The sequence below is a fragment of the Pinus tabuliformis genome, chromosome 2_2 (genome assembly GCF_031772625.1).
Source record: "Pinus tabuliformis cultivar Carrire ecotype Pingquan chromosome 2_2, CPIR1, whole genome shotgun sequence".
NCBI lineage: Eukaryota > Viridiplantae > Streptophyta > Pinopsida > Pinales > Pinaceae > Pinus > Pinus tabuliformis.
In genome coordinates this window covers 1,270,849,018-1,270,868,054 of record NC_142300.1, presented here as the reverse complement: position 1 = coordinate 1,270,868,054, position 19,037 = coordinate 1,270,849,018, and the positions used below count along the sequence as shown (strand labels likewise).

The 19,037-nt window shown below is 37.2% G+C and overlaps 1 protein-coding gene across 5 annotated transcripts; it reads left to right on the top strand.

The window, feature by feature from the left end:
• The first annotated feature begins 302 nt into the window (after positions 1 to 302).
• Positions 303 to 16,486, top strand: LOC149198116 (phosphatidylinositol 4-phosphate 5-kinase 9-like). 5 transcript variants are annotated; one of them, XM_089406103.1, is made up of 10 exons: positions 303 to 735; positions 1,058 to 1,218; positions 2,462 to 4,417; positions 4,913 to 5,080; positions 5,978 to 6,143; positions 7,332 to 7,442; positions 7,662 to 7,849; positions 8,930 to 9,099; positions 15,453 to 15,543; positions 15,713 to 16,486. In XM_089406103.1, exons 3-10 carry the CDS (start codon positions 3,024 to 3,026, stop codon positions 15,996 to 15,998), a joined length of 2,574 nt encoding a protein of 857 aa, XP_089262229.1. In that variant the 5' UTR covers positions 303 to 735; positions 1,058 to 1,218; positions 2,462 to 3,023; the 3' UTR covers positions 15,999 to 16,486. The 5 variants fall into 5 exon arrangements, with proteins under 5 accessions (XP_089262229.1, XP_089262225.1, XP_089262226.1 ...); XM_089406099.1 differs by having other exon boundaries at positions 305 to 735; positions 15,417 to 15,543; XM_089406100.1 differs by having other exon boundaries at positions 305 to 735; positions 1,058 to 1,227; positions 15,417 to 15,543.
• The last annotated feature ends 2,551 nt before the right edge of the window (positions 16,487 to 19,037 follow it).

The following is a 19,037-nucleotide window of genomic DNA, read 5'->3' as shown; positions in this document are numbered from 1 at the left end:
AGAAAAAACAAAGAACCTTGGTTTGGTATTGGATTAGGGGATTGAGCCTGCACTTTAGGGTTTGGGTTTTTATTTTGAAAAGGTCTTTGTGTCCCTCATATAATAATATTAAGCGATAGTTACTCGCTACGTAGAATTAAATAGATATCTGTTTTTATCAAATTGGTAGAAAGCGACAGCAAGGCGGGCCCACGTTCGTACAAGCTAGCGGAGGGGGCGAACGTGTTAACTCGCAGCCGCAGCCAATTAATATAATTACATTGAGAGAAGTGCTGGCGGCCTCTTTTCGGCGATTTAATTTTTATTTTTCGAAATCCACAAGATCCTTCTCTGAGAACTAAATGCTAATCACCACCAACGATTGCTTCCGCGCCCTTTGCCCTCCAGACATTCCGAGGAATTAATCACCGGGTAGGGCAGTTTTAACGGAATTTTTTAATATTAATTTTTTAAATGTGATACAGAGGCCGTTCGGTGGGGGGGTTTCCGTGGGTTTTAATTCATTGATTAAATTCAAATTTATGAATATTAATTAGTGAGTTTAAGGCCCGGGTCGAGGCTTAGTCATTTGCTTTGTGCTTTGCTTCGCCTGGTCGCCTGCAAATTTGGAGAGGGGGCCACGAAGTACCGCCTCAACGTTCACAAAAACCCTGCCTCCCTGCTTTCTTGATCTGTGCTTTTGGCGCTTTTGATTGCAAATGTCGTGAAGCAGAAGCCGAGGCCGTAAACAGAGAGGTATGCAGTTGTGGACTCGGCAGGAATTCCCGTATTTAAATGTGGAAAATGTGATACGCGAAGTTTTAAATGTCTGCAGTATTTTTTTATTTGTTTTTCAAAATTTGTCGTCTCTGAAACGGCAGACTAATTATGGAAGTCATTTTGAGCTCTCACGAATTTGGAGGATTTCTTTGGATACAATTTTTGCGGATACGAAACTGAATGATACGGCTTATTAGTCTGGAAATGGCAAGAAAGCTAGTTGCCGTCGGTTTTTTTCCATATTTATGCATGAATGTATTTGGAATTTCTGAATCTGAATTTTCCCTGATCTGTGCAGGAGTACTTGTAGGTTTCTTTTGAAAAGGTTGAAGTCTGGATGTGTCTGATACCTGCGTTTCGTGCTTCGGAGCCCATACATTTGACGTTTTCTGGGTTTGAGTGTGAAATTCGACGCAGGTGAATTGGCTATGTTCGTGTTGCGCTGAATCATTTCGGCAGGTCCGCTTCGTACGTATTTTGTTGACTTGTTCTGTATTATACCTTGAAAGGAGGATTAGTCTGAAAATTTACTAAAAATGTTTGCGCGGAGTTTATCTCTATTTTGCTCGTTTAACCCTGTGACAGAATTTAAAGGTTATTTTCTATGTAAATGTTTCCGGATACTTGTAGAGATTACTTCCTGTTTAAATGTTTCCCACTCTTTGTTTAAAGATTACTTCCACTTGTATTTTATGTTGCATTTAAATTGATTGGAATATTTGTTTTTACATTGATGTGTTGTGCTTGATTTTATTAAGCGAGGATGTATTGGTTGCAAAATTAGACTGATATTGAAGTTTTCGGGCGCGTATTTGAGTGAATCTTTCTTTTTCTGAACGAAATCCGCTTTCACAGACCATACATCAACGTTTTCTGAGCCTCGTTTCGACGTCCGAGGTTCGAATCTCCTGCATTTGAAAAATCAGCTTTAAAATCTTTATGATTTATGTGTCACTATGGCCCCCCCCTAGGTGCATATTTGGCTGCATTTGGAAGTCGGCATTACTGAAAAGCTTGTCTATGGCCCTGACACAAAAAGCCTGCGATACAAACCGGAGGATCGTTCGTATCTTTCTGTTCTTTTTCTCCCAACGGGCTTTACTGAAATATAGTCTATACTATAGACCGTAGGTTAAGATAGACTGGACGTTCGACGGTCTCGTTGCAATGCATGGTCTAATGTAAAATCGACACATCCCTGTCCTTATGTTTTCTATTTTATTTTCTTATTTTTTTCAGTTCAGTCAGATCTGGGCACAGGAGGAGATCCGGCTTTGATATTAAAAGAATAAAATAAAATCCCCCATATATCTCGTCCCGTCCTCCGAGGCTACATTTCGTTAATTTGCCTCTGATTTGACGCGGTCTTCCAAGAACAAAGCTCCTAGAGATTATCGCTCGCCCGTCCTCGGTCTCACCTTGATTCTGCTCACAAACTGGTTGGTTTCGAAATGTCTTCGTACCATCCGCTCCTACCGTTCGTTTTTTCTTTTAAACTTTTTTGACTTTGCGTTCATTTTTATGGATCCGTTATTCATTATTATTGTCATTCGTCATTGATTTTTTTTCGGTGCCGGGTAACGAACTGAATAGGACTCCAGCGTTTTAATTTTACATTGCTTTGCTTTGTTCTGGTTAGTAGGACCGTGCAAACAAACGGGCTGTCTGTTTTGATTCGCTGTGGGTGTTTGTTTATGTTCAGGTAAGGACGACGGCATTCGACATGCATTCATTGCTGCAATATGATATCTCACCAGATAAATAAACGAATAGGTTTTCAATGGGATATGAAATGTGCAAGGGATTCTGCCTCTGCGCCTTTTGAGATGGATCTAGGGCACATCCTTTCCAGCTCTGTGTACTGCTGTCTAGAGAGACGAGCTTGTCAAAGCGTGCCAGACAGAGGAATGCGTCACCAGACGTACGACTAATACTTAATACTCATTTCATGCCTGCGAATTGAACTGAAACACGATCAATATCGTGGAAAGGAAACTTGCAATATTTGCATTGGTTACAGCATTTCGTTATATTCAACATTTGATGTATTCGACGGTGTCTCCAATCTGAGTTGGATTAAGATTCGAACCGGAAACCGAGAGGCAATGACAATGCCTTTGTGAGCGAGTTTTAATTTTGCTCCATGGAACTTCTACGAATATGCCCAATGTTGTATTCATCACACAGCGAGACAATATTCGTCATATAAGTGTTTGCGGATACATAGATCCAAAGACACAAAAATACTACCTCAAGGGGTTTTGATGTATCTAGCCGCAGGTCCTTGGTGCTTCCTGCATAATAAAGCGATCAAATACGACAAGTATCTCACAGTGGCGAATACCAAAGATCTAGATCCGCCGGCAAATCCAGAAGGAGGAGCAGCCCTTTTGATTTTACTGCATTGTCTTCTCAGGAAGAAGATAGCAGCAATAACAGCAAAAAAGACGGCACCCAGTGGTGTCTTCTGTATGTCTGGCCCTGTGGCCCATGTGGATGAAGAAGAAGATGAAAAGCAGCAGTCCATGTTTTCTGTTCCAGAGTCTGTGTTTGGGTCGGACCCTAGAGGGGATTTTTTGGTTGGGGAAAAGTTCCTGCCGAATGGGGACATATATGCTGGATCTTGGCATGGTAATTTACCGGAAGGAAGAGGCAAGTACTTGTGGGCGAATGGGTGCATGTATGAAGGCCACTGGTGCCGAGGTAAAAAGACAGGCAATGGTAGGATATCTTGGCCATCAGGTGCAACCTATGAGGGGGATTTTTGGAGCGGTTACTTGCATGGTTTTGGAACGTATACGGGAGTAGATGGCGCCACTTACAAAGGCCAATGGCTGCTGAACCAAAAACATGGATATGGCCATAAATGCTATAAGAATGGTGATTTTTATAATGGTGACTGGAAGCATGGTGTTGAGGATGGCGAGGGTCGTTACGTATGGGAAAATGGTAATGAATATGTGGGACATTGGAGAGGAGGGCATATGTGTGGAAAAGGCATTTTGAGATGGATAAGCGGGGATATATATGAGGGGCACTGGATTGATGGGTTGGAGCATGGCCATGGTGTCTACAGATGGGCAGATGGGAGCTATTACGTTGGGACCTGGAGTAAGGGTCTGAAAGATGGCAAAGGGATATTTTATCCTCCATGTGCTAATCAAAATGAGTTGAATTGGTCACATGAATATTCATCTTCAGGTTGGGATCAACAGGAAGAACTAACAGATGATGGTGGGGTTTCTTGGAAGGAGAGAAGCCCAGCTCTATCTGATTTTGAGACCGGACTGAGTTCATCTTGCATTCGCATTTCAGAAACCACATCTTCAAAGACTGGTGATCTCATATCCCAGAGAAGTTTTTTGTTTGATGTGGAGAAAAGTTCAAGTGCCGAATCTATTGATAGCACATGTATCCCAGAGTCTGAAAATGGCGAGGGCAGCTCTTCTGAGGGAATTGATACTGTTATGCACTACGTGGTTGAAAGAGAATATGTTCAAGGAGTCCTGATTAATGAATTTGTTAAGGAAAATGCACCCTTAAAGACGCGTAGAAGAAGAGAGAAACAAAATCCAAAGGAGGGGAAGAGGCCCGGAGAAATTATTTTCAAAGGACACAGACATTATGACTTAATGGTCAACTTGCAATTGGGAATCAGGTTCTTTTCTCAACTTGCTCATAATTACTTGCTAAATTTGTGCATTGAATCGGGTTCTGCTCTTAGTTCTAATCAGTCTCTTCTATTAAGCATTAATGCTTAATAGGGCTATTCTGATCATTTTAATCCTTAAACTCGATATTCTCTCTACCTTTTATTTTGAAAATTTATTTCATATTTTGAAAACTTCCTTGAATCTGCTTCTGCAATTTTTTTGCAGACTTTATATACCTCTTTCAAATGTTGTATTTTTATCATATTTTCTAGTTCACATGCATCTTTTGTGATTTTTTGCGGGGAATTCCTTCCCTTTATCTTGGATTATCATCATCATTGTGATATATCTTACTTTTTCTATCATCTTGTGTATTTTGCAACTGTTTCTCTTAGAAATCTCATTCTGCCCTCTACCAGGGTATTTTTTTACATTGCAGTTAAATGCCTTTTGTTGAAGAAATTGAATGATTTTCTCGATGCTCTGTATATCGCATGCAGGTATACTGTCGGAAGGATAACTCCGGAACCCAAGCGTGAAATTGTCTCTGCCGATTTTGGTCCCAAAGCAAGAATATGGATGCGATTTCCTCCAGAGGGCTCTGCATCCACCCCTCCTCATCAATCTGTTGACTTCAAATGGAAAGATTACTGCCCTATGGTGTTCAGGTTTATTTTCCTCCTTTTATGTTGAGTGTGCATGGAAAATTTTGGGTTTATTGCAAAATTATCGTATTCTAAAGACAATATATTTTATATTCTTCTATCTAGTTGTTTGAATGATGAGAGGCAGTTTAAGATATTTGAACTGTTTCCCTGACCCTTCGTATGGAATGTATGCACACACATTTTGGGTGCTAATTAATGAAAATATGTGATACATATCAGGCATTTGAATGAGGTGCATTTGTTTGAAACATTTCTATATCTTGCTGTCCTCTTTGCAACTTCCATGTATGGCTTTTCCGAGTTGTAGGATTTTGTGGACAGATTTTGCTGTTTCCTTTTGTCATGGAATGCATACTAATCTTTGATGAGGTTAAAAGGGAACATATATTATGGGATGATCATCACTTAAAAAATGCACACCTTTCCTTGTCCTTCTGTTTGTGTTTCTTCCTAAATTAAAAATAATAGGTGAGTACTCTGTTTCTATTTAGTTATTATTTTTATTTAATAAACTCAGATTAGATGCAGTCTTTCATTGAACTTAACGTTTCGACGATTAGTGCTGTTGAAAAAGACTTCTGTTTCCATGGCAATATCTTTTAATTGAAATTTCATCTAAAGATTTATATCTGTTTTAAGTTGAAATGCATGTTATCTCTAGTAGAAGTAACTTCTGAAACAAGGCATGTTCTGAAGTCCAACATTAATTGTTGCAGTTAGTAGTAGTCAAAGAGTTATCCATTATGGAATGCTATAAAAATGAACAAACCTGTGAGGACTCTTATGAAAGAAATGCTTTGTGAAAGCTTGAAACAGGCAGGTTGTTTACTTGGGTTTTATTTTTTTGATTCAGTAATGTAAATCATTTGTTAACTTGCCACTCATGTCCATGTTCAGGCATCTTCGTGAACTTTTCAAAATTGATGCTGCTGACTATATGCTTTCTATTTGTGGAAATGATGCACTGCGGGAGTTGTCCTCTCCAGGAAAGAGTGGCAGTGTTTTTTATCTATCTCATGATGATCGGTTTATGATAAAGACAATGCGGAAATCTGAAGTGAAGGTACTGTTGAAAAGATGCGATGAAGTTTGCTATACTAAATTGCGTATTTTGAATGTTTGGGTCAATATGTTGGTTGCTTTAGTTTGTTTGTGTTCTATGTAGCACTAACTTTAAAAGCCCTTTTGTGATCATGCTGGCATATGATAATGTTATGGGGACTTGAATCTGACTAACAAATAAAGATTATGGAAACATGATTACATTGGTATATCTTGGGTTCTGATAGCCAATATTGCTTGACTGAGCAGATGCATAGAATACATCCCATCTTTTTCTGTCTATTATCTTTAGTATTTCTCATAGGTAAAGGCGATTAAAATAAATAGGTTAGGGCGTCCACTTAATTTCCAGGAATCTTACTAGAAACTAACTGAAATTAGAGGATCCTATTGGTTTAAAAGAGTCAAGGTAATTAGGTCAGGGTGTCCACTACAATCTCCACAAGTCTTTGTAAAAGCTAACTGTTGGAGTAATAACACACTAGAGGGCGCTTTTAACTCTGAATTATGGGGAAACTATTGGATAAAATCTTATTTGGCTCTTATTTTAATTTTTGTTATTTTGAAAAGTACTCTGCAAGGGTCTTCACAGCATCCTAAAGGTGAAGAAAGGAAGGAGAGGTGCTTGCATAGTAAAGTCGGGAGTTATAGGTATTAAGCAGGTGTTATAAGATCATTCATTATAACACATGATATCTTTGTGATTGCAATAATAATGCAGAAGAGAGTTGCTATTGAATTGAAAACTTATAGTTTCATTTAGACAATACAATATATGGCGTTGTTCTAACACCCTGTATTATACATATTTTACATTGGGAATACTGGAAGTTGCAGCTGTATTAGCTTGAGCCTATATATTGTATCCTCTAGGTTTCAGGATGTATTAGAGTTATTCCTGAAAAATGTTTTTTTATTATATTCACATATGCATATAAAGGAAAGTTGTTTAATGCTTCAAAGAGAGTACACTGGATCTTTACCAGCTATGGTCGTTAGCATCCTATGTAATTGTATCTTTACTTATTTTTGTTAGCTTAGGTCTAGGAGGTGCCATGGCAGTCCCACTATCTATTACAATGGTGGTACCTTTTTAGTCCCATTGACCTACTTTTGTGGTCGTTTGTTGGATATAAGTGAAATTATCTTATTTTATCGTATCTGACATGCTCATGCAACCCATTGACAGGTACTTCTTCGAATGCTACCAAATTATTATAATCACGTTCGTACCTATGAAAGCACTCTGATTACTAAATTTTTTGGTCTACATGCTGTCAAACCAGCAGGAGGGAACAAGGTATTTTATTTTCAAGACTTACATTTAAATATTTGAGGTTCAACTATTAATAGATCTTTACAAATTCTGTGAATAATAATTTTCTTCAAGGTTTAGAGTTTAAAAATGTTCCCGTTGCAATTGTTAAGACTATGTATTACCCAATGCAAAGCTGTTTTTTGAAATTCTTGTAAAGTTGAAATATCATCTCTAATAAATTGAAATGGGAAAATTGAACAGGTCCGTTTTATAGTTATGGGTAATATGTTCTGCTCAGAGCTGCACATACATAGACGCTTTGATTTAAAAGGTTCATCTCAAGGTCGCTCAACAGACAAAGTTGAAATTGAAGAAACTACAACTCTGAAGGATCTGGATTTGGACTTTGTCTTTTACCTTGAGCCGTCTCGTCGTCAGGCACTTATAACGTAAGTTCATTAAGCCTATCCTCTTACTGTTATGGGTATTTTTTTCTTTGCTTGATCACTGGACAAATTACATTCAGGGATTTCAAGTTTTAGACATCTTAAATTTATTTGGATTTGAAGATTTTTGTCATATTTGCATGCCATCCACTGAGGTTTGGCAGGTAAAAAAACTGATGGATAAACCCGTATAGACATTAGATTGCAGATTTTATCATGAAAGCAAAGTATATAATCCTTCTCATTTGAAGTTAACCTCCTTAAATGACTTCAAATGTCATTGTTATATGCAGATGATAGAATTGTCATTTTCATCTTTCATATCAGATTTGAAATGCAATTTTTTATTCAGATTCATATAAAAAAATAGATTAAAAAAACTGAAAGTTGAAAATAAATCAGGAATCCGTGCTTTAGTATCATGAGTATAACAAATTGGCTTATGTCACCCATCGTAAATTAGAGAGTATGTCCCTTTTTATGCCTAAAACATAACTATTTTTAAATGCTTGGTTGTAAACTGTTTTCACTTTTAGTGTATATTTATATGGTTCAGTATTTTATTTCTTAGGTTATGTTGTAGTTCATTATTGTATAGGTGTTATTAGAGAGGCTTCCAGCAGTGGTCTGAGACTGTCTGGGACTCTGGAAGTTAATGAGACCTTCTGGAAATGTGGTATGAGAGGGGTTTCTGGAATAAGAAATCCACCCTGGCCCAACTTGAAATGGCTTCCAGAATTGATACACTAAAAATAGCATTCTAATAATTGACCAGACTCTAATTTTCCTCAGGAACTTCTAGGTTTCAGATCATTTTGTGATATGGATGGTATTATGAGATTGTCATTCAGTTTATCCCAAACATGAAGGTTTTCTTATGCTTCATACTAAAACCTTATAGTAATTGGGCTGAAGGGCTTCTCCTATAGAGTTGAATTTTCACATTGGCAATTATATTTTACGCGTTCTATCATATTTTTTGAGTCCATTTTTCAGAAAGCCATCAAACTCTTATTATTAATGTTTTATCTGTGTAATGATTCTGACAAAGTGTCTGTGCTGATGGAATCTGTTCTGTTGCAGACAAATGGAACGTGACTGCAAATTTTTGGAATCTGAGAGAATTATGGACTATAGTCTTTTACTTGGTGTTCACCTGCGAGCTCCTCAGTTTCCTGCCAACTTTTCACCAGGACATTCTACAAATAAGCCTCATTCTGTTGATGCAACTTATGAAATGTCAAAGTTTGAAGGTAAGCCTGCACTCCAGAAACATGCATAGTATATTCAACCATTTTTGTCTTCACATATGGTTAATGCTCTGAGCATTTGAATTCCACTTATCTCTCTTTTTTGCTTTTTGATGTGTCATACACTAAACTCTAGATTTTGTTGTCATAATCCCATTTTACCTTATTTTGAATTTCCTTTAGTTGGAAATTATTGTTACTTGTATCACATTACATGAAAAATTTGTAGCTATAGTTAACAGGAAAATGTTCTAATGCGATTGACGCCAATTGAGATAGAAATACAGAGAAGGATCTGTCAGTATGGCTGTACATGTTCAATTCAATTTTCAAATTAGTAATGAATTTTCAATTGACTATGTTATGCAAATATACTGTCATTGTCTATCACAATGTCGCAAAAAATTCCTATTTCTCCCAAATTTTCTGATTTTCTGGAAGTTTTAAAGGTTGTGGAGTTCTCCGATGTTCTCCTGAGTTGGCAAGTTTTCCTGATGTTCTCCTGAGTAACTGACTGCCACTTTATTTTCATCCCAATGCTGAGTTTTATATTGTTGCTGTGACTTCTTATCTCCCATTTAAATAAAGGATTCCCAAGGGTTTCCATATAACTGGAGCCAAATTTCTATTTATTGTTTTAATAAAGGTGGCTTCATAAAAGTTGGATCATCTATTTCTCGAGACACCCAAAACTGATTTTGAAGATGATATTATTTTATTATGTCCATCCATTGACCAAAAAAAGGTGATCAATGGGACTAAAGAAATACATGAGGGTAGATACGAAGCAGTGCAAAATCAGCTCCCATGGCTATGCTAATAAAAACATGTAAGATCCAAGTAGTGAGCTAGATGAAGAGGTACAAGGTTCTTGAAAAATGCTTAGAAATCTAAACAATGCATAGAACACAGTAGCGGAAGTCCAGGCATGATGGAAATAGATGATGAAATCGAGTGAAGGGACAAAGAAGCAAGATTTTCAATAGAGTCGTCAATAACTATGAAGGGGTTGATGCAAAGTTGGATATTGTCTCTTGGAGGGTGTGTGGGGTTGGGGGTATTCATTGTAATATTCTTGGAGGAGCAGTAGAGTGGGAGGGTCTATCTCTCTTACTATCCAAGGCTATGGGGAAGACTTTGAGCATGTGGAATTTCGTTTTTTTAGAAGCTGTTATTGAGCTTATTATTGGAAGTTCATTTAGGCACCAAATTTTAGAAGGCCATTGTCTAAGTTTATTGTCACTTCAGAGAATGTGTATTGAGAATGTTACAATGTACAACAGAGGAGATCATTTATGGACTACAAGGAGATCATGTATAGACTACAATAATAACAATTTGTCAATTACAAAAGAATGAGAACTGTGAATCCAACCCTTGAGGCATTGTTGGTTTTTCTCTAATAGGTCTTGTTTTCTTCTTCGTCTCACTTAGCCTATGCAATTTGTTCTATTGTGCCCAACCTTGAACTTGGCATAATTGTAGAACTCCTTTCACTCTTGTAGAACTTGCTTATTTCTTGGCATAATTCTTGAACTTCTTGCTTATTCCTTAGCATTTTTGAGGTATCTTCCATTTGTATGAGTCTTTGTTGTGCATTTGCAAGTTCCTTCATTCTAAGGTGGATCCAAGTGCCCACATAGCTAGCTTGCTTTCCTTGGTGACTTGTTTGCCAACCATCCATGTTCAATGAGGGCACTTGGTGCTATGCCCAAGTTTTGCATGAGTCTACCCAAGTCTCTAGTGTGCCTAGTTTGTCCATCCAAATCCACATCCCAATTCCACCTAGTTTGTTTGTTTGTCTAACTCATCTTACTATTCATCCAACTCATCTTGATTTGTTCTTCCTACTTGTCTTGGTTTATGTATCCAACTCATATTGACTGGTCAAGTCTACATGGCTATGCCCATACTATTTGAGTCCACATAACTTCACTTGGATCTGTCTAAAGTTTATCTATTTGATTGTGTCTATGCGTGCCCAATAATGCACCTAAGTGTGTATGATGGATGTTTGCTCGATTGATATGTGATTGGTGGTTGTGCACCCAAAAAGTGTCCTCCATGATTATGAGATGTGGATAGTTGTGCTCAAAGGCACTTCTGCCATCCATTGCAACCCTAAAGTGTGGATCGCCTAACTTTATTGGTTTACGTATAGTTCACGCACCCAAGTCAGTCAAGATCTCAATGCCAATCTTATACATCATGTAGAGTGCATGTATGTAGACAAGATTTCTCGTGGCAACCTTCTTCCAAGAGAAACCCCGAAGTGTGTACCACCCAACTCTGTTGGTTTGCTAAGCTTAGCCAATGAGCACGGTACTTACCTGTTTTTGATTTCTCCATGGTGTGCCTTACCAATGGGCCGAGGACATGCACCTAACCCCAACCATTTGAGGTAATATTACCCTGCCTGCATAACCATCGGTTGAAGACTTTGTTTTCATCAAGCCCACCACCATTTAGATGGTCTTTGACTGTCAATTTCATTATTGTTGAGAGCTTTATTTTCAACTTTTGTCCTTGTGCTCTCAACTTTCTTGTGATGTCTCTTATCATTTATAAGATTGTGATATGAATTGTGCATGCGAATCCAGAACAAGTTTGTGTTGTGTCAAGAAGCGTATGCCACTTAATTGCATTGATTTTAAGATATTGTAGTCGAACAAGTTGCTTTCCACTCTAAATTTTCTATCACAAAATTTAGCACCTTAGTGCAAAGCCTTATAAAAGGTGTTAAATCAAGTGTCACATAGAAGGATTCAACACAAGGGAGGCCTAATAGAAGGTTTCAAGGAATCGTTAGACAATAGTTTATCAAGTCTCAGGCATCTTATATTACCTACTCAGAATACCACCACTAAAGTATAGTAATCAAGACAACCAAGGTGGTCTATTAGCAATTTCCAGTTTTGAGCGTGTGAAGTCTCTAAGAGGGTACGCCAACTGCTAGAAAAGAAGAAAAATATATGGCTTCTGTAAAATTTGTGTGAAAAATAGTAAATTTCAGATATAACAGCAGTAAGAAAATCAACCCTTCATAACAAGTCAATAATCAATGCAAACTCTAGCTGAAATATGAATTAAACTACGGTTTAACTAACATACAAATTATGATATTAAAAGACCATATAACAACCCTAAAATGCAAGACGTCCAGCCCTAAGAAGGTCACTAAATAAATCAACAATGCATAATATGATAAACCACACAAATCTATTTTTAGCCACACAAGTGATCATAAACCCTAGATGTCTAGCTATCTTATGGTTGAAAATGAAAGGTTTCCTGCTATAAACCCTAATTTAACCCTTGAACAATAAATAAAACGTAAAATTTGAGTTCAATGATTGGCTATTGGGAGTATGACTAGTTTCTACATTTTTTTGGGTTGGGGGATGTAATGAGATCTAGGGTTGTTCACTACTAGCCCTAGAGATCCCTTTAGTACTTTTACAAGCTCAAAATGTGATATTGTCTTTAGTGGTCACAATGCTTCATGTTCAAAGGTCAGATCAAGCTCAATATATGTGATGTCATGTTAAAAAGGTGTCCCATCTCCATGTGCTATATCTACTCTCCAATGGGTAAGGCATCTAATGAGGGGTGCAATGTCATGAATAGGTCGAACGCTCATCATAGAAGGTCCGTTGTCCATCATCAAGGATGTGACACTCATCATCAAAGGTAGGGTATCTCAACAAGTCATCATGTCATCTCAAGGCCCCAACACCCTCCAAAGTGTTTTGAAATCCACTCTTGTACCGTTAGGCGTGGATTTCGCTGCGCAACACCCATTAGGTGTGGAGCCGAACCATCTCTATCTCGATTTATGAACTCTTCCTCCTTATCTGAAGAATCTGAAGACTCTTCCTTGCCAACCTTGAGTGCGTGCCTTTAGAATCCTGCCTTCTATGTGGGGTCTTCGGGAGGAAGGCTGAAAGTGATGAAATAGCTGATGTAGTAGTGCCTGTGATGGTTTCGAGTTATGTTTTATTAGTTGGATCAGGGCTTAACATACTCCCATTGGGTGGACTATTGGTATGGGTAGTTAGATAGGTGAGGTAGCTGACCATCCCTGCTGAGCCCATCGTATCTACCGTTACCGTTCCTGTTCTCGTGCTATTGATCGCTATATCTGTTGGATCGCTGGGTTACTTTTTCTATCGGCCATCCAACTTGGCAGGAACCGGCTTGCGTTGTTTGCGTTATCCGGTGAGTTGAACCTTTTCTGCCTTTGATATGACTGGTTGGATGGGGATATAGGTTTCCAGGATTTCTCATGTGGATGAGCTATTTGATCAATGTCCCCCAAAGGATTATAACTTTGAAAGCATCATGAAGTAGGGACTACAAGAATTAAGCGAGGCTGACTAGCATGTATACAAGAGCCATAGTGACATAAGAAGTGAGTCATGTTTAATGTAAAATCCACCCAGTAGATCACATTAGGTAGCATCTTCAAACATCATAGTAACTTGTGACTTTATGCAATTTGCTAAGTTAAGGTATGGGAAGACCATCATGGAACCCTATTAGGTGTTGCTAATCTTCTTTGGTACTGTGTCACCCAGTAGATCACATTAGGTAGCATCTTCAAACATCATAGTAACTTGTGACTTTATGCAATTTGCCAAGTTTAGTTATGGGAGGACCATCATGGAACCCTATTAAGTGTTGCTAGTCCTCTTCTTTGGTATTGTGTCTTTCCACCCTTTTCTTGCTTTTCTCTTGTATTCTTTATTTTGCTTCGCAAGCCCCCTTTTGATGTGTATCCATCTCATTGCATTAGGATTTGGGGTGGTTGCCTCATAGTGAGGGGGATAGAGCTATGCCAGATAATCTTTTGTCACTTGCTTTTTATAGTAGTTGACAATAATGACAGTGCAGAGTCCTAGTGGACATTGACTTCTAGATTCGTGAGTTCTCTTACTTCATCTGGACACGCAGCTAGCAGACTTGTCCCCACTAGGTTCTGGAGGGGGCCTTGCATACAACACAGTAACGATATTTAAGGCCAAGCAGTGCATCATGCAAGTGTAAACATTGTACATGTTTGCTAATAGTATGTTGTGCAAGTGCACAACACAGTGGATGGTCCCAACTGATTGAGCTAACTATTAGTGCCAAAAACCATGTATTATATGTTATTATAAATATGTATAAAATATAAAGCTTCTATTTTATATAAATATATAAAGTAGAAATACTATACTGTGTAGTACACTGTACTATGTTGCACTGGTTTTTGGGAGGTGAGGAACGATAGTGATGGGTGATGTACTATATATATATATATATATGTAATAGTAATAATAAATATTTGTAGTTGCTTGTAAGCCTACAACCCTATATTACATATTATGCACAATCCTTGTACTTGTCAGCTTTGAAAAAGCTTGGCCAATTTAAAAGGAGGCTGAGTGAAATTCCAAAAAAACACGGAACACTTACTTTTCAAAGGTGAATAGGTTCATATTTCAGATTAAAAAGGTGATTGAATGGGAATTTATTGAAACATTTAATACTTAATCCAAGTCACTAATATCTGATTGTTTTCACAATGCTCGAGGTTGGAATGGTGGGAGAACTTGACTTAAATGATTCCTAGAAAGCCATGTACATGTAAAAGCTGAGATGATCCCAAAAATGAGAAGAAGAAGAGCAATAACCACGAGGATCAGTCCTATTAAATGCTTTATTTCTATGTTTTTTAAGATGGAGACTTTGCTTGCTGTAATGTATTTGCTGAAAAGGCTAGTTGAGTCACTAGAAACCCAAATTGAAACCCATCATATAAAATTTATGTTTTGAGCTGCAACTTGTATAATAAATTTAGATTCATTGTAAATGGATGGAAAAATGATCATATTGTTCCATCATCAATGTACATTTTCAAACTGAATATACATGCCTGGAAAGTCTGACCAAGACATCCCTGAAATCTGCCCAGGACATCCTTAAAATATGTATGGAACATCTTGGGGATGGCCAGCAAGTCACTGAGTCCCCGTTGAAGTCCCCATCTGTTTGGAAACATTTCATAGGGTTCTCCAAGCAGGTAAAAGAGTTAAAACACACAAACATCTGTATCCCTTTTTAGTGATAAGAAGGGCAAACTCAAACGGATCCACCCTTGTGTAGGAATGGGGACTTTTGCTGTTACACACAACAATATATTGCTGGAGCTTTTCTTGCTACTTTGCCTTTCAGTCCATCATATGTGCAAATTTGCCATTTGGATTTGCTTTGTTGTCTGCTTTCTTTCTATTTACATCTCCATATGAATGATAAAAGAGAGTTTACATGACTAGCAGAAGATGGACGCAATCTTACAAGACGCATGGGTTTAGTTCCAGGCAAATCTCAACGTAAGAGCGGTCGTGTCCCGGTGCCTGATTCTCACCTGGATCAATCGGACCTGGTTCTTCCAGGAATTGGCAGGTATTTAATAGTTGGTCGTTGTTATTTCTTATTAATAGGCAATCGCATGGATCCACCCTGCTGAACTCATCTCAAACTGATAATAATACATCTGTTCAGTGTTCAGCTTAAATGTTAACAAAGACATAGAGCTAGTGATGTGTTGTCTGATATTTTTATCTTTTTACAGGCTGGGCATTCGACTAGGTGTGAACATGCCTGCCAGGGCGAATCGTAGGCCACCAAGAAGTGAACGTGATTCTCATCCTGAGGGAGAGTTGTTTCGTGAGGATTATGATGTAGTGTTATATTTTGGAATTATTGATATTCTTCAAGACTATGATATCACTAAGAAACTTGAACATGCGTATAAGTCTTTGCAATTTGATTCTCTATCAATTTCAGCTGTAGATCCGAAACTGTACTCCAGGCGATTTCAGGATTTTATTTGCAGAATCTTTCCTGTTGAGTCATAGCAGTTGCATATGTGTTATTTGATGGGACTGGACTTGATGCTCACCCAAAAAGCAGAGGGACTGGACTTGATGCTCATCAATTCAAACCTACAGAGGGACTGGATGTGATGCTCACCCCAAAAGCAGATTTCATGGCTTATATGGCTTATTGTTATTCCTATGTAGCATGGCATAAAGTTGTATTTTTCTCCGAATGCAAGGAAACTGCATGCCTCCAGATCATCCATGAACGTGAGCGATAAACAGATGATGATTGGTTGACTTTCTATTGGGAGGTCCAAAGCAGCAGGGGAAACTGCCGTGTTTCCAGTTCTTTGCACTGGTAGTCTGGAGGATTACAGACAAATACTATAACGGTAATTGCCGGATGTTTTAAGAGATTCAAGTGGATGTGGCCAAGCATTCCTTTTTGAGGTTTATTCAACCTGCTGGCATTTATTTGCTAGCCAGGCTTGTTGGAATGGATTAGAATTTTCCAACGAGGGGAAGATATTCAGATCTAATTTTTTTCCCTCCAAATGTCTGTGGGGTTGTTAATGGACAACCTACTGGATTTCTGGGGGGACTTTTTGGAATAAATGTACAGTGTACGGTTGATGCTCAACTCACTGGTTTTCTGTGGGGTCGTTCAGGATAGATGTACAGTATAGGTGATGCAAAACAAACCAGCTTTCTGGGTGAACCTTTTGAAAACATGTACAGTGTTTATCACTGGCATGATGTACTGCTTGGCCTTAAAATGGTTTTGCAGTATCTGAGCTCTTTTGCTTGAAGCAGCTACTCATTGAATTGCAGGTTATTAGAGAGAAAAACGACAATGGTTGGCCCAGTATTATGTAGAAGAGATTCTGTATTTAATGGAAAGGCAGGAGTCTCGCTCAGATTCTACAGGCTGGGGTTTTGTATTTTATACGGCTTATATTGTACATTTCTGTCATTCGGATATAGAAATTGATATTGAACTGGTACTTCCTGTCATGCAGACCTGTAGATTTTGTCACACTATGGTACCAGCTATTTATTGTTGTAGAGCATTTAAGCTTTTACAGTGATATTAATCAAATACCACCTCGGCATTACAATATTCAAATCCCCATGTTTTTTTATTCTGTACACAGTTGGATGTCTGCTATCGACAGTGTGAAAGAATCACTTGCCAATCGACAATAGTGAAAGGATGCAAGTCTTTACCTTGACATCTTCAATTCAATATTTTGTCTATAATTTAGATGCCCCCTAAAGAACGACAACAAAAAACTGCAAGGACTGAATACGTTGCAGATAGGCCAGGCTGGAGGAGATGCCATTTAATAATGCGTGCATGTGAAATTGTTATTTTATGGTACGATGATTAAGTTTACAAGAAGATGCCTTTAGTTGACTCAAGTCCACTGTAACGAAGTTAATTAATAAAAATAATGAAGTTAATTAATAAAAATAAAAAAACGAATAAAAAAAGTTCTCATTTATTTCTGTCACAGGACAGTTGCACGTTAGGATAAATATTACAATATTATTATTTTTAATTAGTTCTGTATTTTACGTGATGGATGTAGTGATGATGTATATCGGGGTACTGTTTCATGGTCATCGATAATGAACATAGTAGTTTAGTAATGCAAGGACGTCACAATTTTAATTCAATTTCAATTTTGTTTAGAAAAGTGGAAATTTTGACATTTTTTTTGTTGTGCTAAAGTTTAATACAAATTTTAGGAAATCTAAGTTATAGTTATCAAATTTCAAGATTTTCACCGTCCAGGTCATTGATAATAAACATGGATAATAAACATAGTAGTTTAATGATGTCACAATTTTAATTTTTCTCAGAAAATAATGCAAATTCTGGGTTGATTTTTGCTAAAATCTGGCAGAAATTTTGGGAAAGTCTAGGTTATAGTTGTCATATTTCAAGATTTTGACTATTCCAATATTTTTTTATGTTGTTGAATCTATTTCCATTAAAAAATTGATTCAATATTTATATGCTCAAATTTTTTTTTGAAAATAATTTTTTTAACCAGCAACCTAATTAATTTGAACTGGTATAAAAAATAAATAAATTTTGTATAAATTATTTTTTTTTCCCTTCATTTATAAATAGGGAATTGACAATTAAAAAAATAAATTTTGTATAAACGATATTTTTTTCTTTGTTTACTAGTAGGGAATTGATGAGAGATTAAATGGGGATACAACAATTTGGCCAGCAACATTATTTGGGCTGATATAAAAAATAAATTTTATATAAATGATATGTTTTTTGCTTTATTTATAAATGGGGATTTACTAGGGATTGAAATTGATTAAATGGTGACAGAAGGATATATCTAGGTAAATATAAATGATTTTAATTAATAATTACAATTTATAAAAATTAATTAATTAATATAAAATTATATCAATTTAATTAAAATATAGAATAATAAAATAAGGAAACTGTTGATGAATCTCTTAAAATGAACAGGATAAAAATATACAAAGCCCTAACTAAAAAGAAAAAGAGGCAGTACATTCATCAAAGACAGGAGAATCTCTTACACCTCTCCAAGGTGGCTCCTAAGAAATTTTGGAGGCAGATTTTGACTAGGAAGACTAAAGATAATAATTAAATTGCTCTTCATGATTGGAATTCCTATTTCAAAAAGCTTTATGAATTTCCAAATGTCATGGATAATTTGGAAACCATGCTCACAACGAAAGAAGTTTTCTCTTTAGAAGACATTAAATTTGGGGTTAATCGCCTCGCTAATGGGAAAGCTAAGGACATTGAAGGTTACCAGGGGGAAATCTTAAAAATTGGAGGTCCTGTCCTCATCTCCCACATCCACAAGCTTTTCAATCAAACAGTGAAGCAAGGGTTCCCTAAACCTTGGACTGAGAGCCTCATTATCCCTATTTTTAAAAGTGGGGATATAAATAACCCCTCTAATTATCGGACAATTATGATCAGCGCTCTCTTAGCCAAGCTATATGGTAGTATTTTGGAAAAGAAGTTAAGCATATGGCTTGAAAGTGAAGGTAAGCGGGCTAAAGATC